This window comes from Geospiza fortis, unplaced genomic scaffold (genome assembly GCF_000277835.1).
Source record: "Geospiza fortis unplaced genomic scaffold, GeoFor_1.0 scaffold221, whole genome shotgun sequence".
In the NCBI taxonomy this organism is placed as follows: domain Eukaryota; kingdom Metazoa; phylum Chordata; class Aves; order Passeriformes; family Thraupidae; genus Geospiza; species Geospiza fortis.
In genome coordinates, this window is record NW_005054395.1 from 1039149 (window position 1) to 1065013 (window position 25865).

The following is a 25865-nucleotide window of genomic DNA, read 5'->3' on the forward strand; positions in this document are numbered from 1 at the left end:
GGCATTTGGGTGTGCTCACTTCCCTCTGGGCAGCTGATTATCCACATCTTGAATACAACACTTTGTTGTTGTCTTTATCCAGCTGCACCCTCTTTATTTCAGACATCTGATCCAGTTAGTCAAGCCCTTACTAAATTCTAATCTTGTTTTTCAATGGCATTTCAAAGAAAGGTCCTTTTACCAATGGGTTTTAAATCCTGAATTATCCCCAAGCTCCCCTTCCTTGGACTAAACCCACGTTTTGTTGAGTGTAAGTGAGGAATGACATTCTTTTCACCTAACAGGCCTTACTTGGGGGTGTTGTTACAGGGCCCAGGAACTAGACCCTGCTTATTTAATTTGGTGTCCGAGTATCAGAACATTACAGTAATTATGGACAAGCAGAGAAGCCAGATAAAAGCTGACACTAATAAAGACAGAATAATTTTAGACCCTGATCAAATCAGAAAATACATTTAAATATCAGTTATGAACAAGTCACATGCTGATTTATTGGTGATTGAATATGCATGCTAATCCCCATGTTTCACAGCAAGGAAAAACACAATTCAGCGTCTAAAGCTTGTATTTCAAGACAGTTCTTTAATGTGACCTAGATTTCAGAACTCTGTTGTTGCTGCTAGAAAAGCAAATTATTCTCTCTCCATTCACTTACCTTTAATGAGAAAAGATGAGTCAGCTTTTGAATAGGCACTGCCTGTCCTGACTCTCAAATCAAAACATTTTAACAATGAAAAACAAGTGATATAATAATATCTTAAAATACAGATGACCTAACAAGATTAGTGCAGTCTCATTAGGATAATTTCCAGCATTTTCAATCTCCGAAAAAAAAACCCTTCATTAAAAGTCTACGGACTTGTTTCATTCAAACTGTGACCCCTCTATGAAAAAATTAGTTGACTTTGTGCCTCCTCCCATACAAGTTGTATTTGCTCTTGGTAACTATGGAGACTGAAGTCAAAACTCTCCAGATTCAACAATTTTACTGGATGGTAAATACTTCCTAAACTGTCTCTCTATTAATTTCTGTTGACATAATGCTTAGACTTTTGATATATTAATCCTTCATTATAACATGGTGTTTTGACATAAAGGAGGAAACAAACTTTGAAATTCTGTGGCACAGAGATGCAAATTGTTCCCAAGTTGGAGAAAATACCAGGGGAGGCAGGAATTGGTCTCGGCCCCAGATCAGTGTCTGCAAGCCAGAAAATACCCTGGTGAGACAGGAATTTATCCTTGAGGGGTCAGTCCCAGATCCAAGTCTGACATCCTCCTGTTTGCACTGGCAGGAACAGCTCAGATTCAGCCAGCTGGTAGTGGGCAGAGGTGGATACCCCAGTGTCTCCCTGTGGGTCTGGGTGTCAGCGAGCGCCTGTGCCATCATTTCAGGTGACCAAAACCAAAGTGACCATTGCAGTGGAGCTGATCCAAAGCACTGTGTGTGCTTTTGGCAGGCAGTGCTGAGTTCATTTTCTTTGAGCATCCTGAGAGATCTGGATTCATGCTGACAAGGGGAAGGGGGATGAGCAGCATTCCCTTTGTTGGGAATCAGTGTGTGCTGAAGCTGTCAGGGCTCATCTTGTCTCAGAGGGCTCGTAGGCTTTGCTGTCAGCTCCTGCAGTTGTCACATTTTTTCACTTCTCCTCAGTAGGCAGGAGTGAGAAGCTGAGGGCCAGCAGAGTTCCTCAGACATATACGGCACACAAGTGTGTTCATTTAAATGGAAAGAAGTATAAGGAAAGTTGATTGCCAAGAATGAGAGAGGAAGCTTTTTTAAAAGTGTGTTTTAAGGAGAATTTGCTAGAGGAAAACATAATTACTTGGTGCTTGTAAAGGAGACCTAAAAGAGGTACAAAATGTATGTATGGCTCACACTAGCTGTGTTACCTTATAGCATGAGGCATATGGATCATTAACTGGGAGTTAAGGAGGGAGATTTTTGCCTTGCATTAGTGATTGCTGTGGGTAATGTGTTTGGTAACAGAAATTTTCTTTTCACCGTAAATTTTACCTTTACACTTCAGGTAAAGTTCAGTATGTTAAATGGAGGCACTTAGTGGTTTTTTCCCCCCTTCGGATTTATGAGAAAAAAGGAAATCCATCTTAGATTTTAAGAACTATTAACATCATTTCTAAAATGTTTAAAATTATTTCTAAAAACCCTTCTTTTACCTATATGTAGCTAAAGGCTTTTTTATATCAGGCTAAAAGGATGTCTTGAGTTGATGTATTCTTACAATTCTTGCTTCAAAAGGAAAAAATATTACTTTGGTCAGTCTTTGCTGTGAGATGAGCTGAGCAGAGAGTGGTTCTGTCTCTCTATTGTAGGTGGTTCGTGCCAACCCCTTCTGCAGTTTAATTTCATCATCAGTGCAAAAAAAGTGAGATATTACTTAGCAAGAAAGGCATATCATGTAATACTATTGCTTTTTAAATCTCAGACAATTTCTTCTCAATTCCAATTTTAGGCAGTCATTTTAATTTGTTACCAATGAATGCTTTCTAATTAAACTTGCATTTAACGATCACATGCGTCAGTGAGCAATGGGAGCTGACAGTGATGGAAGGGGGTGGATAGCACAATAGATGCTGACAGGAGAAGTTGATCCAGTAAGGGAAGGAGATGGGTGAATTCCGGAACAGAGGAATCAAGGGAGCAAGAAAAGACGGAAACTGGGGAAAAAGAAATGATTTCTTGGGACATACAGTGAAGTATTCCAGGCTATTCGTAATTATCTGGTTCTGGTGGTAAATGCCCTGTGTGCAGAGCCTTGAATTTCTGCAATAAGAGTGGGTTATTCCAGGTTCTTTTTAATAATCTGAAAGTGGCTTGTACCAAGTCAGAACAAGAATGTTCCCCAGAGAGTACTTCCATGAATTTAACTTTTTTTAGCCTATATGGCATTGGTGTAAAATTCCCCAGTGCAGGACTGTTGCCCTTATTTATGAATTAATTATGGTTCCCTGTGTTCTCTTCAGCAGTTTGAGGTTCATAGGTATAAACAAAATTAATTTCAATTTAATTTATGCAAATGTTCCTCAAAAATTACTTTGTAACTTGCACTGTGTTCAGTCAGCATGGAAGCAATAATGCATTCTTGACTCATCCCAAGTGGACAGCATCGTGTTAACAGTCAATAGTGGGAAACTGCAAAAAAAAGCTTGCAATTAATTCATAGAAAGGAGTATTTTTTTTAAAAATTGGAAGGGGCTGAGAAAAATGTAATGGGGAACATGTGTTTACCATTTTTCAGCCTTAGCAGGGAGCAGTACCAGCCCTGTGATCCTCGGGTACTGCATTTCTCTCACTGTGTCACTAATTGAGACTTGGCTGTAGAAGCCTTTAACACTAAAAGAAAAGAAAACATCTTTAACTTGGCAAATAAAACAGATGGGAGCCACTGGAGGATATGGAACACTGCTGTGATTTCTTTTTCTTTGCAGCCTTTTCTGTGAAAGAGGTGGATTTCTGCATTCTGCAGTTTTCTGATTTTTCTGTATCGCCTCCACCTTATCAACAGATTCTTGACCACAGTAAGCCGAATAATTTGGAGTGGTTGATCACTGCATCCTTTTGTATTTTCACTGGATAGCCAGTAGCATTTTAGAAAGAAGCAGTGTAGGTGAAAATTACAAAAATCAGCATCAAATAATCAGTATGTTAAATGCATTTTTAAAAGCAAATAATAAGAGCCAGTGGATTATACAAAATCCGGTGTTTGATCAGAAGAAGCTGGTCTGAAATCCCTCCCAGCTTCCACTATCCCTCACTTTTGAAGGTTTATGCTCTCCTGAGCTAATGCATTAACAAATGTATTGCACCCATGACTGAAATGTTATAATACTGACAGACAAGCAGCTTCATGGTATCTTGGCCTCCTCAAAATCCTTTTTTGAACATCTGACCATCAAATGTGTGATGTGGAAAGACTTTGGAAGCCAGTTGATTAGAAGCATATTGAAATACGCTTGGGTTTTTTGATCCAAGTTGCTAAAGAATTGCTTTTTTTCCAAGAGGTAATTATTTTGTATTATTTTGACTACTACTAACCTCCTGCACAGATTAAAATGAGCATCGCTTCCTCTGTTTGCTTCTTACCTTGTTAAGCACCTAAGAGTTTTGTGAAAGTAGATAATTAGTCTTTCTGAAAAATATGTACTTCGGGGGGTTTTTTTCTGTTGTATTGCCAACATTCAGCTTCTGAAAAAGTACAGTTTTAAAGGTAATTCTTTATCCTTCTTAAAGACACAGCACGAACCTCATTGCTCAGGTGACTGTAGCTCTCACTCATTTCTGAAGAACTTCAAACTGAGCAGAGTTTGTTGTGACTTTGGATTTCCTTGTTAGGTAGGAAAGGAAAATGTCTGTAGTAATGTCTGACCACATGTGCTGTTTGAGGTCATTCTTATTTCCTTAAATTTTACTCGGTTGACTGGTCATTGTTCATAAATTGTAATTGCTCTTGTATTCAAACTGTTTCTAATTAACTGTACCAAGCTTTTCACAGATGAGTATTAGAATAGAAGAAAGACATTTATAACAGTTTGTCATTTCAGAATTACTGAAGAGATCTAAAAGTTGTTCATATAATCCTTCAGCATGAAACACAAGCTATTTAATAACTCCTCCTAAATTTTAAGTTATAATTGTTTTAATCCAAGATTAATGAGTTTGCCAACATAGATGGGTCGTTATGATTAATAAGCAGTGGAAAAAAACAAGCTCATCTTTCACCGTGCCCCGAATGTCCAAAGTAAGACAAATGCTGTTCCTGAAGCCTGGTTTCTAGGAACAGACTGAAGGGACACAAGCCAATCTGCCAACCATAGTCCAAATCAGCAGAAGTTTCAGTTGCTACTATTTCCCAGATATCTCTACTAGAAGACTACTGAGTCATCTTTGTTTTATTAAGGGACCAAAAACAAAAGAAAAAAACCCAATTTTTTAAAATGGAATTTGATATGTGAAAAAAAGGAATGGAATGTCCCCTCAGCAGAGTATTATTTATGAAAGGAAACATACTTGGTTTTGGGAAGAGCACTTGAAATGATCTGAAGTGACACACAAGCAAATGCCAGAAGTGCATATTCACTTCTGAAAGCTGTTTTCCTAAACCTGAGTGTTCATTATTTAATTCACAAAAAAGCAGGAATACTACCGATTAAAAACAGCTTTATATTATTGATAGCCTCAAAAAATAAAAGTCCATTTTGTGCCTGCATCCTTCTGAACATTCTGGACGAACAAGGGTGGATATTTCTCTGCCGATTTTTGCTGTAGTTGTGTCAAATTCCACAAGTCACAGAGAGGAGTTCCTCTGCTAGTCTCACACCATGATACCTCTTGTGTCGTCTCTGGGATATTCCCATATTCCAGTAGCACTCAGGAGTCTAAAACCAGGCAACTTAGAACCAACAAATCAGACCTTCAGCTTTCCATCCTCTTTGCGTTGCTTAAATAGCTCAGAAGAGCCAGAGGCACTGGGGATCTTAATTAACACCTTTTCCTTTATTATTGAACCCACTGGAGGAAGGTTTAAATGTTGATAAGAGCTGAAATTGATGGCTATTGAAAAGAGATCAGAATTCAAAACCACATTTATCAAGTGACAGAGAAAACTGGTTTTAATGTCCTTTAGCAAATCTTCTGTATCAGAAACCCTTTTGGCAGGTAATTCCTGTTTCTTAAAAAAAACCATCGTTTTTGAGACTTGATACCAAATACAAATAAATTCTCAGGAGATAAATAAAGGGTATGAGCTGGCCCATACTCTACTATGTAAAAAAGACATGTACAACTGAAAAAGTCATAAAAGGATATATAACAAAGACATCCTCGTTTCTATTGCTGATCAAAGAATGGGTCATTGTGATACAGAATATGTGTACAATGTGACTTTACCATTGCAGATAGATACTACATACCTTAATCTGGAATTAACATTCCAAATGCTGACTGTTTACCCATAAAAGGAAGGGAATCACAGCCAGAGACCCTTTTAATGGTGGATAACAGAGGTGTGAACAATGCTGGAAATCAGTTTATGTTTCACGGGAAGAGCATTTAGGGTGAGATTAGCACCTCTGGGAGGCAGCTGTCCCTAAGCACTCCTTCCAGGTTCATCAGTGCTGTTTGGTGCCTGCTGTAATGGAAGGAAGGTTTTAAACTCTGGCCCCAAGGCCAAAAGAAAGCACTTAAAGACATGCTTATCTAGAAGCATCTAAATAGAGCAAATCTAGGTAGAACCCTAGTGCACAGTGCGTTCATTTTAGAGATTCTTGCTATAGGCTCTAAATATCTCATTTCCTTTGAGTAATTTTTTTCAAAAATTAAGGAAAATAGAGCATTTATAGACTGCGGTATTTTGGTGTCAGGATTGCAGTTATTGAGTCAACTGAATGTTCTGCTGTTGTATCTGCTTTAGTACTTTCATCTGCTGATCTCCACATACCTTTTGCTTTAATAATTTTAAACTAGATTATTTGGGGGATGGGGGAATCACCCATCTACATTATTGCAGTTTCTAGGTTTAATAACTGCCCAGGAAAATGAGGCTTTTCCCCTAATACCTGTATTTCCCCCTTTTTCCTTTAGAGACATGAGGGATCATGCCATGTGTGATGTTACTGAGGGAGAGCACACACATTCTCTCTGGGGAGCTGCAGGCAAAGTCTTCCATGTCTGTCACTTCCTACAGGTTTATAATTTGGGCTGATGCTCATCTCTTTTTTTTTTCTGGGACCCACAGTGTCAGTGCTGGTGCAGGTTTTGTCCTGTTAAGCCAAGGAGGTGATAAAGATCAATGAGTTCCACACTTACCAGGGATCAGGAAGGTTCTGTTTGCCCGAGGGCTTCATTTCCTCTCAGCTTTATATAACTCCAGAGCAGTGGTTATCCCAGCTGGCAGCTCAGGGAAGGAGGAGTCCCCAGGGACCCTGCCCGGCTGCAGCAGTGCTGGGGCACAAACAACAGCAACTGGTTCTTTGGTTGTGTTTGTCACAGAGAATTACAGACATTTCTTTGGCATTAACCCTAACTAAATGCACATACTCAGAACAAAATGCTGGTAGGTTATTGTGTATTTTGACTAAAGTGCTCTCTCTCAGGAGACTGCTCTTCCTTTTGCATGCACGATTGCTTTTGCAGTATTACCTTTTCTTTACCTTGCAGAAGGTAAATAGTCACAAGTATTTGAATAGCAAGAAGCCCTCTATTTTCTGCTGAAATGAACTAGTTTTTAAATACTGTAAATCTGTGATTTCTTAAGATGATCTATGCAGACAACTGAAGCCAAATATATTATTTATGAAGATTCATCAAGGAGACTGTAGCAGTTCACACTAGAGATTATAAATATGCAGGAAATCTGAGATTGCTGGAGTTTATGTAGGCTAAATCCTGTATATTTCAGACTGTTTTTCTGACTTTTTCAGCTCCTTTACTTCCCATTTACTCCAGGTGAGAGCTTAGCAGCCTTTCAAAGCAAGTCCTGGGACAAACAACAAATTTGACCCTGGAGGGTGTGAAAAAATAAAACAGGAGGAAGTAGATCAACTTATGAATGATTCATGGAGACAGTGAGCTTGGAGGAAGTGGAGATGATGTCTGGGGAAATATGATGCAAAACATGAGAGCTTCCTAGCTACCAGGGGAAATACAAGAAATAGAAGTACAAATCTGAAAGGGAAGGAAAGTAATAAAGAGAGCAGCACTAAAAACCTAGTGGAGAGCAAGTAAAAAATTTGGAAAATAAAAGCATTAAAAACCCCATAGATGTAGGTGGAATGTGGAAGCATACAAAGAATGGATAGGACACACAATCTAATGCATACAAAGTCAAAAAGGCAAATAAAGCATTGGAGATATTTCCAGAGTTCCATTTCTGGGTGACAAATGTATTCAGTGTATTTGAAAAGTGAAGTCTTCAGTGGGTAAGGGAAGAGTACAGAACATTAGTTACTGCTACCTATGTGCAGTTCTTCATTTAGAAGAGGAGAAAAGGCCATGATTTTAATCAAATCACCAGTGGAAAAAAGTGCAATTATCATTGATAAATAAATGATGTAGTGGATCTCTGTGACTACAGAGCTGATGCTGGGCTTTCACTCATAATTGAGCAAATCCGTTGTCATTTATTTGGACATGCATGCTTCATGCAGGAAAAAGGAAAGGCCAGGGCAGATGGAAGCAATTGAGGGATGAATCCCATAGCCATTTAAATAACCAGAAAATACCCATGCTGAATAAAGGTCCCATTTTTCATGGGAGAGGAAGGAAGAACCAGTGAGCATGTCTAGCATATTTATAGTTTAAACATCCTTTTCTTCCTCCCTTCCTAATGGAGTCAGAGCCTGAGAGCTGCTACACAGCAGCTACTTTGTGTTTAAAGGGAAGTGGCTGTGGATTGTTCTCTTTGAAAGGTAGTGGGTAGTGTGTTTTGAGGAACAGATTGTATAGATCTGTTCTAAACTGAAAATGGGAAAAAGCCTGATATAAGTGACTAATGGGGGTAAAACTGATAGGAAAAAAAATGAATCCAATGGGTTTTTTCTTTTCCAAGCTGTACTGACTGATCACAGTGCTGTTCTAGTTCCCAGTTCTCAAGTTCCCTTCCTGAGTTCTGGAGTTTTGGTTCCTTGTTGCTCCTCACTGGGTGCCTACAGGTATAATTCCTTCCCAGGAGATTTGTACCAGCTCCAGTGTGCCCAGTCCTGATTCAGTGGCTGTAATGAGCTCTGTTTATACTGGAGAACTGAAGTTACCCCTCTCCAGACTTTTAAGAAGAACCACACTAGGGGCAAAGGTGTGACAACAGAAGACAGTCAGCCTTTTAAAAAAGAAATTAAAAAATAAACATGTGCACTTAGGACAGTCCTTGGGAGGAGGCAGCTTTCAAAGCTCAGATGGTGCGTGCAGTCCAGCACATTTTCCAAATAAAAGTTTTAAACCAAAAGCAGGCTCACAGATGGTTCTAATGAGCTGGTCTTTGAGATACACTGGGACTTGAACAAAAATAGTTTAACTCCTAAGACACTAACATTTCAAGATGGGTTTCAGGCAAAACACTTCAAGAACAATTTATCTTGCATATTTAAATTTTATATATCTTTCTAGTCTCAAAAAACCCAGTTGTTCAGGATCTTGCACTTGTCATTATGTACTTTACAGTACAGTATCACAAAAGCAGGAGCATTTTGACACAGGGACTGATGCTTCTTTCTCCAGCACTTTTCAGACCTTACAAAGAGTTAGTTTTGAATAAATAGTTATAAAAACGTAAAGATTTGCTAGGACAATTTAATTTTTAAAGGAATATAGAATAGTACCCTACTAGAAGTATTACTCATCGTTCTAGTAATAGAAGTATCATCAAATGATACTTATCAAAAAGTATCATCTGGTAATAAATGTATCATCAAAGCTAGTAGCTTTGTGGCACAGCAAGTATTTGTTAAACTGTATTGTTTATATTATTATCTGTTACAAAAATAGGAATTTATTTATAAACTTTATATTGTTTGAAATGACAGCATTGTAACTTACAGTATCTCAAAACTATGTTCTCTGTTTCACTTGAGTTTTGAGAGACTTCTTATTTCTTTATCTCCTCTTAGGTCTGCCTTATGGATGGGAAGAAGCTTATACAGCTGATGGAATCAAATATTTTATCAAGTGAGTAGTTCTGGGGAAAACGGGTCAGAGTTGAAATAGAAGCACATCAAACTAAACATATTTTCAGTCCTAGAACTAATGGAAACATTTATTGCACTGTATGCTGTTTTTTCTAGAATATAGTGAAGATTAATTCATATGATAGGAGATTTTTTATTATTCCTCTTAAAGACTGAAGGAAATGGTGAAAAATATAATTCACCTCCATTCCATATATATCATGATCTAGTTAATAATAATTTATTCTGAAATTTCCACAGTATTTAATTCTTACAGGTGCCAGAAACACAGTTTTGCAGGTGGAATTCTGCAGTCTCCTAAAAGAGAGGAAAGGCAGCAAATAAATTACTTTTATCCCAAACTCTTCCAAAAGTCACGTAAATAACACTGAACTTGATGCATTAACTGGCCAAGAAAAGCAGGGTTTTTTCCTTTTTTTTCAAGCACACTGCTCAGTTGTCCTTGCCTCACCCCGTGCTGCCTCGAGCGAGATGTATTAAAGCAGACATGTTTTTTTCTGCAGAGGTTTCCAAACACACTGTATATGATCCTGCATTCCAGCTCTAATCAAAGGGTGCCTTTTATTTTCAGACAGATGTAGGTTACTACATGAGATTTATACAAAAAAACAAAGTAGAAAAATAGCTTAGGAAATGAAAGTGAATTAAGAGCCAATTTCATAGCAATGGAAATAAATACAAGAGCAACTATTAAAATAGAGCACTGTTCCCTTGGGCTCTCTGTTCATGCAGGGAGCCATGATAGGACAGCTGGGAAGTTAAGGTGGATGCTGGACTCTTTTTTGGGTAACACTGTGGGTTTGTACCTGTGTGACTAGAAAATGAGCTTGAAGATGGTACTATCAACAATAGCAAATAAAATTTAGAATTAGAACAGAAGAAATGACACATTCTTGAAGCATCCCCCCTGGGATTTTTATTTTGTTTGTTCCTGTGTTTGTCATAGTAATGTATCTCAGTGGCTCATCAGAAAGCTGGATTTGCTGGATATGTGCAGACAGGTCTTTCTGAGCTGCACTTGGATGCTGAACCATTGCAGATGTGACAAGCAGATGCTTATTAGCAACAGCAGAATCTCAGCTACTCAAGGTGGTGCAAGCCTAATTTGCAGAAAGCATCAGATGTTTTGCATCTTACCTTGTCCTTGCTGCAACTACAGATTGGAACTCAGGAGTTCACATGAAAAAGCTTTTTCAGGAATTTTTGTAGATCTCACTGTTAGTGACTCTCTTCATTTGCTTCTGGTGACAGTACCCAGGTTTTCCATTGCTGTTACCTTCTGTAATCTGTCCTAAAAAATTCTGCCTGTCAGTCTTTGTGAGGCAGAAAGGCAAGGAAAATTTATCCATTTAATGGCAGAGAAGGGTGTGAAATCACCCTTCATGACCACTGGCTAAAAACTTCTGAGTGGAGTCACCACACTGAAGTAGTGTTAGAGTTCTCAATGCAGCTCATTAGAATGGAATTAACTGAGCATTTCAATAACACATTATGGTAATTAATATTATTTTTAACTGTTTCCTTGTTTTGCTTTCATCACTGTTTCCAAATGCCTTTGCAGAGTGTAAGCCAGGCTGTTTGCATGCCTGGCAATCCATACCTCTTACTACACTGTGTAATGTATATGAAATCAGCTGTCAGCTGTTTGGAGCAAGGAGCACGGCTTGCACAGTCCCTTGTTTCTAACACCAAATGGTGGAGATTTCAGGGTGAAAACCAACACTTAAAAGATCCTTTTTCTAGAAGGAACTTAGCTTGAGGGGCCATCTTATCAGCTGATCCTTTCCAGTAGGATTTAATCTTAATTGTTTAAATGGGGATTAGCAGAATAGTTGATACTTCACAGCCCTGGTACTAATGCTGTAACCTTCTTGTTCTCTTTGGCTGTGAATGTCAATCCTTTTATTCTACTTTAGAATCCTTTCATTCATTTTTAGCCCAGCCAAGGCTATGAGGGGCTTAAGAGTATTTCAACACTAGCCCACTTCCTGTATACAAATATACAATCAAATATTATTTTAATTAGCAGTTGCTTTCAGTTCCAACATGCTTTATTGGGCCATCAAGTAGCTGAGTCCATAAATCTATACATTATAAATCTAATGCAGTAAACACCCCAGAAAGGAATCTTAATAGCACATAAGCTTGAGACAGCTTGCTGTAAAATTTCCATAAATATCTCTGAAGGGGTGTAGCAATATGAGGTGCATGAGAAATCAGAGTTTAAAAGAAGCAAACCAGCTGGCTTGTGTTACACACTAAAGTGAAACCCACTTATGTGAATAATTGACATGAATAAAACATTTACATCGGGCTGAGCAGCTCCCTGTACCTACCAGGGAAAGCTGAATCTTGTCCATGAATCTTGACTTCAGGAAAACTTTTGAAATTACCACTTTTATACAGCAAATCATTTCAGCCTCAGTAAATTATTTTCAATCAACTAGATTGTTAGGACTAGTCAGTGCTGCAAGTGTGAGAAATCACCCTGCAGACTTCTAAAACTGACCTGAGCCTGGACTGGGCATTAAGCTCATTTTTACAGCTTTACTATGGAACAGCAAACTGGAATGGAAACCTCTCTGAGTTACAGCTCAGTGTGCGCTAGGAAAAACACTAGTTCAAGTGTCTTACTAAAATAAAATAAATTAACAGTTATCAAAGGACAAAAATTCCAACAGTAGATAGGGATCAGCTTTGCTGCAAATGTAACTTCCCTCCTGCCAGGCAGTAAAGGTGGAATTTGGGCCCAGCTATGTTTTAAGGTAACTTGTTTTACTTTAAAATAACAGAGGGGACACGCACTGTTGTGGTTTTACGTAGCAATACCATCAGTCATTCACACATGGCACCAGATTCATGCCCCATCAAGAGAAACAAGGCACTGGTGCCTGTTTCCTCACCAATTTACATTTGGAATCTCATTCCTTTTTATACTGCCTGGGTATCCCATTCCAACATTTAGTTGTTCTCACAGTGAAGAATATTTTGTTACCCTAGACAAAATTTCCCTTGAAGCAACTTGTGCTCATTGCTCCTTGTCTGTGCCCAACATCTTTGTGAGAAGAGTGGGCTGAACAAACCCAGTTCTTTCAACATTTCTTCATGTGCCAAGTTCTCCAACCCTCTCATCACCTTGGTGACCCTCCTCTGGATCCTCCCCCATTTTTCTATTCTCTGTCTTGAACTTGCAGGATCAGTGCATTGAAGAGACCCCACATAATAAGGTAAAAAGGTTCATTAATTAATTTTACTATGAAGTGATTGATGAAGGCATTTTTTAAGTTACTGATTTTCTAATAGACATTTCTGTCCCAAACAGATATTTCATCTGTAAGTCCCAGAAACACAAAGGGGCTAATGAGCCCTCATAAAGTATCACCTACACCCAGATGAGTGTGAGAGCACTTGCAGTCAGCTGGGAGGTGTTAGGATGGGAAAAGTTTTGTAAAGAGGGGAAAGGCCATCTTATTCACTTCTGAAGTTTTCATGTGGCTGGTTTTGCCCAGACTTAGTTCAGGTGTTAAATGAGTTTACAAAGTGTTGTAACCAACCAACACTAGAACAAAATCTCACTTTTGCTGTATGCTCCAGCACTAAAATCCAGCACGGCAAACAGTGTCTATTCATTCTGGCACTGAACTGATTTTGTGAATTAGGAATTTCTGGATTTGATTTTCAAATAGGAGAAAGAGTCTGTGCAGAACTGCCCTCCCAGGGGGGCACCATAATGCTAATTAATGGTTTCATCCTGATAGTTTAAAATCAGACAAGAACAGCATAAAGCCCCATAGCTAGGACGCATTCATTTTTCCCCAGAAAACCCATTCTAGTTAATCTCTTCCATCCTCCCACTGTGTTCACCTTTAACATATGGCAGCTCTGTATCATAAGGCTGGCACCTAAAATTAGGCAGGCCCTTGCTATGCTCCCTCCTACTCCCACCCACTTCTTGCATATGTATGTGGTTTGTAAGGACCAGCTGTGAATTTTGCCCCTGTAAACACTGTTTCTCTAGCATTTTAATAGGACTAGATTTCAAATATTCTACATTAACAGCTATTTTCCTCAAGAATGTTTATTTTAAATTTTCACAAAAGACAAGTAGAAGTTCAAATATTTTATTTCAAGTATTTTAAAACTTCTGGGATCTCTCCCCTTAGATGTATTAGGGCCTGTGATGTTTTCTATCTTACAACAAAGGGGAAACAGTAATGCTTTGTTTAGGGTTATCTTTCAGCAATTTATCTAAAAATCAGAAGTTTCCCATGGAGGTATTGTGTCCTTCAGGTGCTCCATTGGAAGGTGGAGAATTTGCTCCAGGTTAAGTAGAAGTTTAAAGTCAATACTTAGAAAATACAGATTAATAAAAACCACAAATGATGTGTTCCAGTGGATTTTAAAATCATGCCTAACAAATCAGGTTTCTACTTGGAAAGCAGACACGTTGTATTTAGATACTATAGAATTTTATTTTATTTGGTCTTGCTTGGGTAAGAGACACCATTCACTTTACTGAAAACTGGGCATTCATAGAAACTGTTTATCCTTTTAGCTGAGCTAAGAATAGCAGAGCATGTGTGATAGATGAAGAACTTCTGTAGTATAAACACTGATGTTTTGCAGCATTAAAGGTATCATCATAAAAGGAAATAAATCACAATTGATTTGACTTACTGCATGGTAACTTGAAAATATAAATTTGTTCTTTTTCTTAATGTTCTCTGCACATTTCTACTGCTTTACAAATGAAGGATGCAAATCCCAACACACTGAAGTGTGTTCATTTCTGAATTAATTTCTGAATACTCTGGTGTATTACAATATCCTGGTTATCTGCAGGTTATCTCTAGCAAGGGTTGTGGCCCTTGCTAGAAGAAATCAGTTAAGTTCAAATCATAGCAGACCTTATGTAGAAGTAAATTTCTCTATGATCCACTTAGTTTTCAGTCAGTTCAGAGCAGCAAACTAAGAAAACTCATGATGTGCCATACTGATTTCAGCATGGAATTGAAATTCCCCTGGACTGAATCCAGTGCCAGCTCTGCTCCCAGCTCCTTGTAAAGCAGTAGGCAAGTTACTTGCACCAAAATTAGCAGTTATCAAGTCATCATTGTAGGTGTCCCCATCTTAACTCTGATGTTTTGTGGGTAGGGATGGGTAATTTGAGGCATGCAGTGCTGGTTCCACCAAGTTCAAAGAAAGCTGCAGTTACTTTCCATCTCTTAAAATTTGGACTTTTCCTGTTTTACTTTTCATTTAAAGAAGAGGTTGTTTTTGAAAATAATTCCTTTTCCCTGTCCTCCTCAAATTCTCCTGAATGAAAATAAAGAATAGTTATATAGTCACAAGAAGTGGCAAATATTTAAATAGAACTGGCTGAGCACTAACCAAGTGCTATCTGCTATTATTGCTCTTTAAAGTACAGGGACCCAGAGCTGTGTTCATCCATCAGCTCAGCATCAGTTCACACACCTTCTGAAGAAGCCGTGTGAATCTGGCTAGTCCTGACATGTTTCTCTTGGATTTTTGGAATTCAGTTTCTCTGATTCTCACTGAAATCATTTTGCATGACTGTAAGTAAAATAATCTCAGATGTAGAACTAGGAAACTTGGCATTGGATTTTATGATAACATGAGCTTGTAATACAAGAATGTTAAGACCTTAAGCTGCTTTTGGTTGGACAATCTTTTTTTTCCTGGGAGGTTGTTTGTTTTTTAATATCAAGAACCAAAATGGAGAAACATTCTTTCAGCTTCCACAGATACTGCACACTCTGTCCAGCTTCTGGCCTGTCACAGAAGGCATCTGTTAAAATTTCTTTTGTGAGAAAACACAAGAAAGTAAAATTCTTTTGCTCCCTGGGTTTTGGGAGGGCTGTCAGAAGCAGATCAAAGCACACAGCAAGGTTTTTTAGGATGTGCTTCATCTGGAGCAAAGTCGCTGCTCCAGGTTCATGTCAGTTTAGTGCACAAGGAGTTTAAACAAAAGCCTTGAACGTGCTCAGATACATTTGCAAATACACAGCACTGGAATTCTTATGCAGCTCACTTAGAGACAGGACTGTGAGTAACTGCACACATTGAACGAGCACTTCCAGAGGAACAGCACTTGGCTGATGCTGGGGGAGACAGATTTCAGGTAGTACTTTCAAGCTGAGAAGTGCCTGGGATGTCTCTCAAACCTTAGTTCTGATTCAGCCTTGGCTCAGATCCTGCTGTTGTTACTGACTTTATTTTAGTTCGGGCAATTTGTTTATTGTTGACAGTTTTTAATGATGCAGCACACACTGTTTGGCTGGATAAATCTTCTTCCTAGTGATTACTGCCCTCTAAAATGGCTCATAGATTTTTCTGAGTAGACAAGGGTTTAATTGGTTTAATCAAGGAATAAATAGCAACACTGTCTTCTGGGGTTTCACTTTATATCCCTCAATCTTTAATTAATACTCAAGCAAAATCTGCAATCTCAGAGGGAAATACAAGAAACATTTATGTTGCCTCAGGACACAGCTCCATGAGGTGACAAGTGCTCTTGATTTTATTACACCAGTAAAATTAAGGTCACTGATATTTTCCAGGACCTGCCCAGCATCTCCTGGGGTTCTGTTAGAGGTTGCATGTTCCTTTTGTAAGAGGGTACAGGCTTAAATGAATTTTAACAAAAAAGGAGAAAGAAAAAATGAATGTTTCCATTCAAATAATCCTATCTTGATAAATGCAGTGCAAAAACCCTTCTCAAGCTGCCTTTAGGATTCGTGTCTGGTATCTGTCATCCTCAGATGCTCTCAGGATTGATTGATTGATTGATTGATTGATAGATAATACTTGCATCAATGTCACTCAGTTGTTTTATTTTGCTCTAATTGCTTACCTGCTAAATTAAAATGCTTTAGTTAGAGCTCAGAATAAGTTATTCCTGGCAGATCCTCCCAGCATTTGCTCTTCAAAATAGCAAGAGTTTTCCAGTGCTTGACAGCATTTAGTGTCTGCTTTCCAACTCCTGGCCTTTCCAAGGGGGATTCCAGCCACGACAGACACCTTGGCTGGCTCTGCAGGTGTGTGCTGCCTCCAAGAGCTGAAGGAACAAAATATGAATTCCAAGTTTAGATTCATAAGGGACAACAGCAAAGTGTTAAAAGCACTGGCTCTGGAAAGCTGAGAAAAGTTAGAAGTGCATTCCTAAAATGTGTGAGATGCAGAACCAGCAGCTCCATATTGTATTTAATAGAATAATAGAAGGGATTTAGAAGCAGGTAGAGGGACCAGCAACTCCTGGAACTCCTGCTCCATTGTGACCTGCTCTAATAGGGAAGGGTGATTCTCTTCCCCTGCCAGGATGTGAAGGCCCATAAGATGCTGCTGCAAGCTGAGACAGCTCCACTATAGTGCAGGATCTATGTGTGATTGTTTATTTTCTAATTATACAACATTTCCAAATGTGCCCAGGGAATTCTGATCATGGCTTGAGGGAGTTGCCTTAGAGAAGCATGAGAATAAGAGCTGAGAGCCTTCTCTGAGGTGTGAAATTTGGGACAGTGGGTTTGAAAGGGACAAAGGATCCTTGCAAAGCAAAGGGCTGTCCCAAGCACCAGGGGAGCAGGAACAGAAGGGTCTGAAAACAAAAGCCAAAGGCAGTAATTCCAGCAAATCTTGTGTGGAGTCCAGCACAGAGTGACACAGAGCCTGTGCTAGAGCAGGCAGGGAGGATGGAAGAGCCTCTGCATAAAGGATTAAGTTTCAGGATCTTCATTCAGAGGCATTGTTCTTTATTTTCCTGGAGCTCTGGCCCTCATTAGCCTCCAAGCCAGCAGTGCCCTGGGCCTGCATGCCAGTGGGTAAGGAGGGAGTGAGGAGTTGGTGTTCCCTGCCCTCTGGCAGATGGCACACACTCCTTCCACAGCAACTCCAGCCCTTCCCACTGGGAGATGTGTTCAAGTGTGAAAACTACCAAAGCACCATGTGGAATAGATTTCTGGACAGTGTAGAACATGTTCCCTTCAAACCCATTGCATCTACATCTAGCAGTGCTGTTTGCTGCATTTTTTAATGATTATTGCAGTAGCAACAGTGAAGCACCAAAGGGTGAAGCTCTCAGGTGTGCAGTGTCCCTGGCTCTCAGCAGCACTGGGGGCCACCAGGCCTTTGCAGAGGTTTTGTGCAGAGGTCATGAACATCTTCATCAAGCATCAATATCCTTCAGCTGAGCACTCTTGTATGTTAAAGGGCTAGTGAAGATTGGGAAATCAAAAAGCAAAGGCAGATTAAAAGTTTAGTGAAATTACTACTGTGGCTTACATGGATTTAGTTTATGGGGCATGCTCATTAAGGAGGATATCATGGGGTTTGTGTTGTTTTACACAAGCAGAGTTTCACTTTCATCTTCCATACTGCTCAGTTTGGTAGAGAAGAACAGGGCTCATCTGAGGCCAGAATTTGGCATTTTAAGTTCAGATACAGCTAAATCCTTTTTGGTCCCTAATGAGTAATGGTCCCTATTCACTAGGAGAGTTTGACTGAGTAATTGCTTAAGGTGGCATCTCCTCTCCTGAACTGATCCCAAACAAATGGATCTTGCACAAGGTGGCTCCTTTCAAAGCTCAGGAACCCTGGTGCAGTTGAAACATTGAGCCAGGTGTTGTAAATGTCATCTCATGTCAAAATGGGGGATAAAAAACCAACTTCCAATAATGCATGTTAGGTTTATAGGGCAACATCTTGCACTGAGACCCACAGCACTTGTGGTGTCTGCAAGACTTCACAGTTCCTTGTTAGGCTCCAGATTTTGGCCCTGGTTGGAGAGCACAATTTAAGGTGGAAAAGATGTCTTGATAATGCTTAAAATCTAAAAAAAACTCTGCAGATTTTTTTCCATTAGCTTTTATCTGAAATTTTGAGCTATTCTTTTCCTGAAAGATTGTCTGAGGTTGTAGTTTTAAAAGAAACAATTTTCCATGTGAAGAAGGAAGAGCCATAAGGAGAGTAATTATAATGGCATTTGAAATAATCCGCTACTATTTCTTTGCCAAAACATCCCTCTGTTCTCATGTTTTGTTTTCCCAAGCTCTGAAATTTGTCCTGCAGTTTGCTAATGTTAAAAAGACAGACTAATCTACTGACATATTTCCAGATCAAATGTTTCTGTTTTCTAGCAATAAATTTGGCTGCCCTCCGATAGCAGTGATTTGTTTGAAAACCTAAAAATCTTTAAATGTTGCTAATTGCTCTGAAAATGTTAAATTAGACTTTTGAACAGGAACATTTGCAAATGGAAAATGTTGTACATTTAAACTTTGTAATGCTGGCTTTCCAAATACTCCTTTAATATTCAAATCAGTTGCATCAGTTAAACAAAACCTAGAGGTAGATTTGGACTCCCTCTCACTTTTTATTGCTGGCCCTAACACACAAATCAGAGAGGATGTATTTCTAATACAAGAATGTTCTCCAAACCAGTAAATCTGGGATTATCTCTTCGGACTGATTATGTCAAAGCTCTTTAGTCACAGCACTTTTGGAGAGCTAAAAATAAACAGCACCAGGGTTTATACATTTATTCTCTACCTAAATAATCTGCACGTATTGTGTGTGTCTGTCTACAATGTGAGACATGGTATCTGGACTTAATGTTTATTTATAAGAGCTCTTTTCCTAGGAAGGATTTTGGCAAAGGGTTTAAACCAAACTGTCTTAAGAGAATTGCCCGTGGGATAAAGTCTAGAGCAAGTTGAAAGGAGCTGGGTTCAAACCAGAAGTGTTTGCAGCAGCAGCTTGACAACAGAGCAAAACTTGGCCCATGTGTCTTGAAAATGAATGAAAACTGGTTCTTTTCTTTGTTACCAGTGATGAAACAATCTTATACCGTCAAATACAGAGAAAGGTAACCCAGATTTCAGTGCCACAGTTTTGCACTGTTAAAGATCTGGAGAATTTTGTGCATTTAATTTGTATGAGAGCAAACTGAAGTTCCTACAGCAGTAGCAGGAAGTTGGGCATGCTGTCATTTGCCTCCTGGCCCTGGAGAGTGTAGGAGAAAAATCTTCTGAAGAAGAAACACTTAACAAAGAATTTTTAGTTGGATATGTCAAAGATCTGTGGATGGCTTTCCATGTAACTCTTTACTCCTGTGCAGTCTCTCCCATTTCACAGGGTTGATGCTGCATGCTCAGGAGAAAATGGAGCCAGGGCTTCAGGTACACAGCAGGTCAGGGCATGCTACATGAGGAAGTAAAATGAGAAAAAAAAATATTCTAAAATCATTTTGTTTTTATTTAAATTCAGCAAAGGATTGCTCGTAAATGGTTTGATAAAAGTAGGCAATATAAACACTTAAAATAGTACTGGAGGCAATAAGTCTTACATTGGCAGAGGTGGAATGGATGGAATCCAGTTCATTCAGCACCTGTAATTCTGCAGGTATTGGAGGAAGTTCTGTGTGTTATACCAATAAATCACATGCTGGGACTTCAATTTGGAGCACATCTCCAATACTGAGCCTTATTGACTGAATATTTTAATTGGGAAACAAGGCATTTCCTGACATTATAGAAAACATTCCAGAAATATGCAGCAAAGATATTTTTCTGAGTATATTTACAAATGTAAATATATTCATAATATAAATATGAATGCATACATTTCCCTGTGTTGTAGAATAATGGGAACAGTGTTCTTGGTTGCACAGACTTTATTACCAAGTCTCTCATAAAACATTGTAAAACAACTCTTTTCATGTTCATGTTGGCTGTCACCTGACTTTCTAAAGGTAAACATTGGAAATGTTTGGCAAGTTGCACTTATTCCTAGTAAAAAAAGTACATTTGCTTTCTTAGAATGAAAGAATTACTGTCCTTTAGAGTGATCATTGTCTGCTGCAGTGTATTTTCTGTAGGAACATGTTTTTCATTTTTCCTTTTGTTTTAACTCCTGTGAAACTGATCCTACAACCCCAGTATTGCATATTTTTATAACAAAAGAAGGAATGGAGTCCATCCAGTCCTGCTCCTACCAAAAGAGCACTTCTGAATTGGTTTTACATATAGCTTGAGCTTTGGGGGTTGATTGTTGGTTTGGTTTTTTTTTTTTCTTAATGTGTGAGAGTAGAGGGTATGGCCTTTATATTCCACTTTGTCCTTCTTGTGTGGTCCTTGCTCAGGCATTGCCTCAGCTGAGGTAGTGCCTGAATTCACAGGTTACCTGTTCAGAGCAGGGATTTACATAGGGATTATATTTACCTTTTGGTGAACACTATCATCCTCATCACACCCAACTGATTCTAAGCTCAGTGCACTCAGCTGAAAGGTGTGAATAGTATGATCATGGTGATGAGAACAGTGACCTCAAACCCATCACTCAGTGTAGTGGAACATTGACTCGAATTCCTGCTTCAGTATATCTGTTCCTGTAATCAGTTATTCAAGGCAGTTTTCTCACACAGAGAAAGACAAAACCTGTTCTCACTCGAAAAGGTAAATCCAGAGTAGTTCTTCAAATTTAATTAAACCAATGCACCTGGAAAGTGAGTACAGACCTGAGCTTTAGGGACACTGTTAGGAGATGTGAGAAGAGCCATTTGTCCTTCGTGGCATTTATTATACCTACAATATTTTTCAGCTTGTTCTTGTAGTGAACTTATATTACAAAATTAATCTTTGCACTGACTTTACTATAAAAGCTGTGAATTTATTAGCAAGATTTTTTTTCCAAGTGAAAAGAAGCTATTTCCTTTCCCAAGAACACATTATTCCAGAAGGGAGAAGAGGCAGTGTGTTGCCCACACACAGTATGGCTCACATGCACACACCACTCACAAGGTGTGCAGTGTTCTCACCACAGACTCCAAACCTGTCCATGTGTCTGTCCTTACTGAGCCCTGCATGGGCTCTTTCCATTCACACAGAAGCTTTCCAGACACTATACAGCAGCTTAGCCTGCATGTCAAGTGTAGGGTTTAAACGTTAAAAATCAGCACTGATGCCCTTTTATTGTGTGTGGGCTGTGGGAGCATGTCCAGATTTGGGGCTAGAGGACATGTAAAAAACATTTTTTTTTCTTTTTTATTCTTTCTGCCAGATGAATTAGTTAATGATGCTAGAATCGTAATCATGAAGTTGTTTGGGTAGAAATGATCTTAAATAGCCTCTCATTCCAACCCCCTGCCATGGACAGGGGCACCTTCCACTATCCCAGATTGCCCCAAGCCGCATCCAGCCTGGCCCTGGACTCTTCCAGGGTTCGTGTTCTAAAGAGCTGTGTGTGTTTCTACAATGTGATTCCACATTTGCTCAACTTCCTCTTGACCACCCTGCCTCCCTCAGGCTGTGACCACTGAGATGGCCATGGTAATGTCCTGCTGTGTTAATTGTCTGCAGCTCCAATAATTAACAAGAATTGTCACCAGTCTGTGTCAGGAGTCTCATACAAGAGCATTCTCTTTATTGCAGTGGGAATTGGAACCTCCAGTCCAGGGTCTGGCTCTCTGCATTTTGTTTTTAAAAATCTTGCAGTTAGCATGAAAAAGACAATTCTGTGCTTGAAGGTGTCATAATGATTGTTACAACTCCAGACTTCCCCTGGAATTCCTTGTTTTGGGATGGGTAAGCCTCTTTGGGGTTGCTGATAGCATTTCTTGTTGGTTTTTAGCCACGTGACCCAGACCACGTCCTGGATCCACCCCGTCACCAGCGCTCTGAGCTTGCTGTGCTCCGAGGAGGAGGAGGATGGGATCAGAGACCTTCCCGGGCCCAAGAGCTGAGACCAGCTGTGGACAGAGAGTAGTTTGTCTGGTTTTAGTCCCTTAGTGAGCAGATGCACAGGTTTTAATCTACCTGCTTTCTAGTGTAATGTAGTAGTACCTGGTGACATTTCTCCTCATCAAGGTGGGGGAAGTTCTGCTGGTTTTGAGATGGGTTTGTTGATGTGTGCTACAAAGGATGCAGGTGCCACAGGAGTCCTTAATGTGCCCCATTTTGGTGTGCCAGGGATCAGTCTCACCTTAGCGCCCAGTCCCATCTTTTCATGATTTCCCCACAGACCCATCATTTCCCTGACCTGAAGCAGAATTTTCCAGGTCAGCTGAAATTTTCACAGCTCTGAGCAACTTGAGATTTAAGGTGAGACCACTGGTGGTAGATTCCAGCTGATGGTTGACTGAGAGATGCAAAGTGAGATGGGGTTTTTGAACCAAAGTTAATGAGAATAATGGGGATAATTTAACTGAAAACTCATATTTCTATGGGAAAAATCTTCAAATAAGTTTTGCTACTAGAAATTTAGTGATTTATTATGAATATTGGAGCCCTGATGACTTTTTAAACAAATACTTACTAAGATTGGTTGTTGAGATTTAGAAAATGTGTCTTTGATAAGTTGTCAAGTAAAAAGAAGGTTTTCATAGAGGACATCATACTCTGACAACAGTATGAGGCAATATGAAAATTATTCTACTTTTGTATTCTGCTGAACTGATACAGACACACATCAAATACTTCAGTGGAAGCTGTGAAGTTTCAAGTACAATGAAACCTGTGAAACCACCTCCAGGATCAGCAGAAATCAGTCACCTCCTCAGAACTGGTCTTTTAAGTAGAACAAAATCATTTTGTACACATCAGTGATGTTTTAAAGAGGATAAAGAAAATGATGGGGGGTGCAAGTTAATGAACAGGTTTCTCTGTACCTCAATAGCACAGGATATTTTAAATCTCATTATTCACAGCACAATGTCTGATGTCAGCTTTGTCAAATGTATGATTCTGTGCTACATTTTTCTGGAGGCTCTTTATATGTGTGTTGTGTATATAATGGTGGGTGTTACTAATGAATGAGACAGACCTGAACCTGCAGAAGCACTGATGGATATGCCAAAGGAAATCTCTATCTCTGCTTCAGTCCAGGAGGGAGAAGGGGATTGTGGCAGTGTGAGGAGGGCACAGGCTGCAGTCACATTTTTTGAGGTCTGTCTTCAGCAGGTGTGGCATTGGAGTTAAGAATCCTTGTCCTCTGAGGAATGAATATCAAAACCAGACTCACTCTCAGTTCTGGTGCCTTGATCATGCTCTCTGTCCTCAGCAGTTCAGAGCTGTGCCAGGTCAGGCTCACTGGAACAGTTGATCCTTTTGAACCAAAATAATTCACCTTTTTTTGAAATCCAAGTCAGGCCTCTGAATAGCAGCCCAGTAATCTCCTGCACTTGGCCAGAGAGCTGGAGAGCACATCACCAAATGTTCTTCCTGAAGCTCACAAAAGAGGCCTTTACAGGCTTTGCAGGAAGTAGATGTCAGGGTATATTGAATAAGCAAATAGGAAAAATTTGTTTTGTACTTTCAACTAGGTCAGACCCAAATTATCTGTGAATCTACACAGGTGGTGTGGATTAGGGAAAAAAAGCTTGCTCAGCAGACCTACAGTAACTTACATTTCTAAGAAAACTTCTCCTAGCAATAACACATGAATGGTTTAGCCATATTTGCTCCAGTGGCTCCTGCATGCTCCACAGCCTCCTTTGTGCTCCCAGAGAGCTCAGGCCAAAGGGACAGAGCATGTGCTTCAGTTTCAGGCTTGGACACTCCAGAAGCATTTTTATTTAAATCCCTTTTCTCAGAATGGCACAGACTCATGACGTACAGAAGATATGTCATCTGAATTCCTTGTGGTATTGCTGTAGTAGTCATTTGGATGCTTTAGGACAGCACTTTCTGTTCATCCTTCAGTGATACCCAGCCTGCACACAGATTCCAGCTCCCCAGTCCTGCTCAGGAGAGGTTTGAGCCACCACTGCCTCTTGCAGCCTCGTGGCTGTGTCAGCCAGCTGGGTGCTCCAAAGGGGAGCAGCTCTTTAGGGATGGGGAGTGTGGCTCAGGCAGGCTCTGCAGAGCAGGGGCTCCATGGAGAGAGCTCAGAGCTGTCCTGCTGGATCAGCTGCAGGGGGACGGCTCTGCACGTGCTGCCCTGCTGTGCACGGGGACAATCTGCCTGCTCCTCTCACTGCCACCTCCCACAGACCCCCGTGTGGCACAAACCTGCAGCCTCTTCCTCTCTCTCTCTCTCTTACAAACTTGCCTAGAAATTAAAGATGTTAGAAATAGATCTCTGCATCTCTTCAGCTGCTCCAGTGAGCGTTTCCCTCTTCAGATAATCCACCAGTTCACATTCTCTGGGGTTGAGAATACATTTTCTTACCTACGATCTCCAAATGTTCCAATCTATTTTTGTACACTGGTATACTTGTTTCCTAGGTTATTTCTCTTGATCTCCCCTTATCTCTTCGTTTATGTGAAATAGTTTTGTGAAAATTATTTTACTTAAGCTGAACTGTGTATATTGAGAAAATGGTTCTAGCATAACTTGGAACAGAATTTGTAAAGAGCAGTTGTCAACATATGCAACACTGTAAAGGCAAATTTTCATTTTTATTCCTGAATTTAAAAAATTACGTGGAAAATATACTAAAGTGCATGTGATAGCCTTTAAATTAATAAAACTACACCTTTATATTGTAATGAATCTGTCCCACATAACATTCTCCATCTGTTGAAAAGCCTCTTGTAACAGATTGCTTTAGGAATGGTTTGGTTCATTTCTGACACTCAGGAGGTGCCTGGTGCCACGGAGGTAAAGAAAGGAAAATCCTTTAAGAAAAATATTTGTGGTTGTGGAACAGGCTGGGCTGTGCACGGCTGACTGTGGGCAAGACTCTCCAGGAGCTCAGGAAATGCTGCTCTGGCTTGGCTTGTGAAATGTTTCATTTTCTGGGAACTGATGGGATTCTTAACCCTCAGCTCAAGACACACAGGACTCCAAACCAAACTCCAAAATTCAGTGGCCTTTTTGCAAGTGCTGCTCTGAGTGACTTTGATGTGGCTCTGTTTTAAGTCAGCAGCAGCAATTTCAAGTCAGCTCAGGAGCCTTTGTTGAGTTGTGTGCTCCTGGTCCTTGTGTGTTCCCAACACTCCCCACTCCAAAGACCCTACAGGGAGTGAGCCCAGTCACACCAGTTCAGACTGGCACCTGTCAGGCCAGGCACTGGGGCCAGCTTTGCAGAGATGTTTAGCAGCTTAAACATGTTCGTGGAGTTAATGGGAATTAGGCACCTAACCTACTTAGATGCTGCTATAAATGCTGCTAGGCATGTTTAGGTACCTAAATACCTTAGTAAATCTTTCCCC

At 39.8% G+C, this 25865-nt stretch overlaps 1 protein-coding gene across 2 annotated transcripts in view; it reads left to right on the forward strand.

Moving 5' to 3' along the window:
* STXBP4 (syntaxin binding protein 4) overlaps positions 1-25199 on the forward strand; it is a 65679-nt gene extending 40480 nt beyond the window's left edge. For both annotated transcript variants that reach the window (XM_031060922.1, XM_031060923.1), the window contains exons 21-22: positions 9622-9679; positions 22342-25199. In XM_031060922.1, coding sequence (XP_030916782.1) covers positions 9622-9679; positions 22342-22453 — 170 coding nt within the window. In that variant the 3' untranslated portion in view covers positions 22454-25199. The remainder of the gene's footprint in view (positions 1-9621; positions 9680-22341) is intronic.
* The last annotated feature ends 666 nt before the right edge of the window (positions 25200-25865 follow it).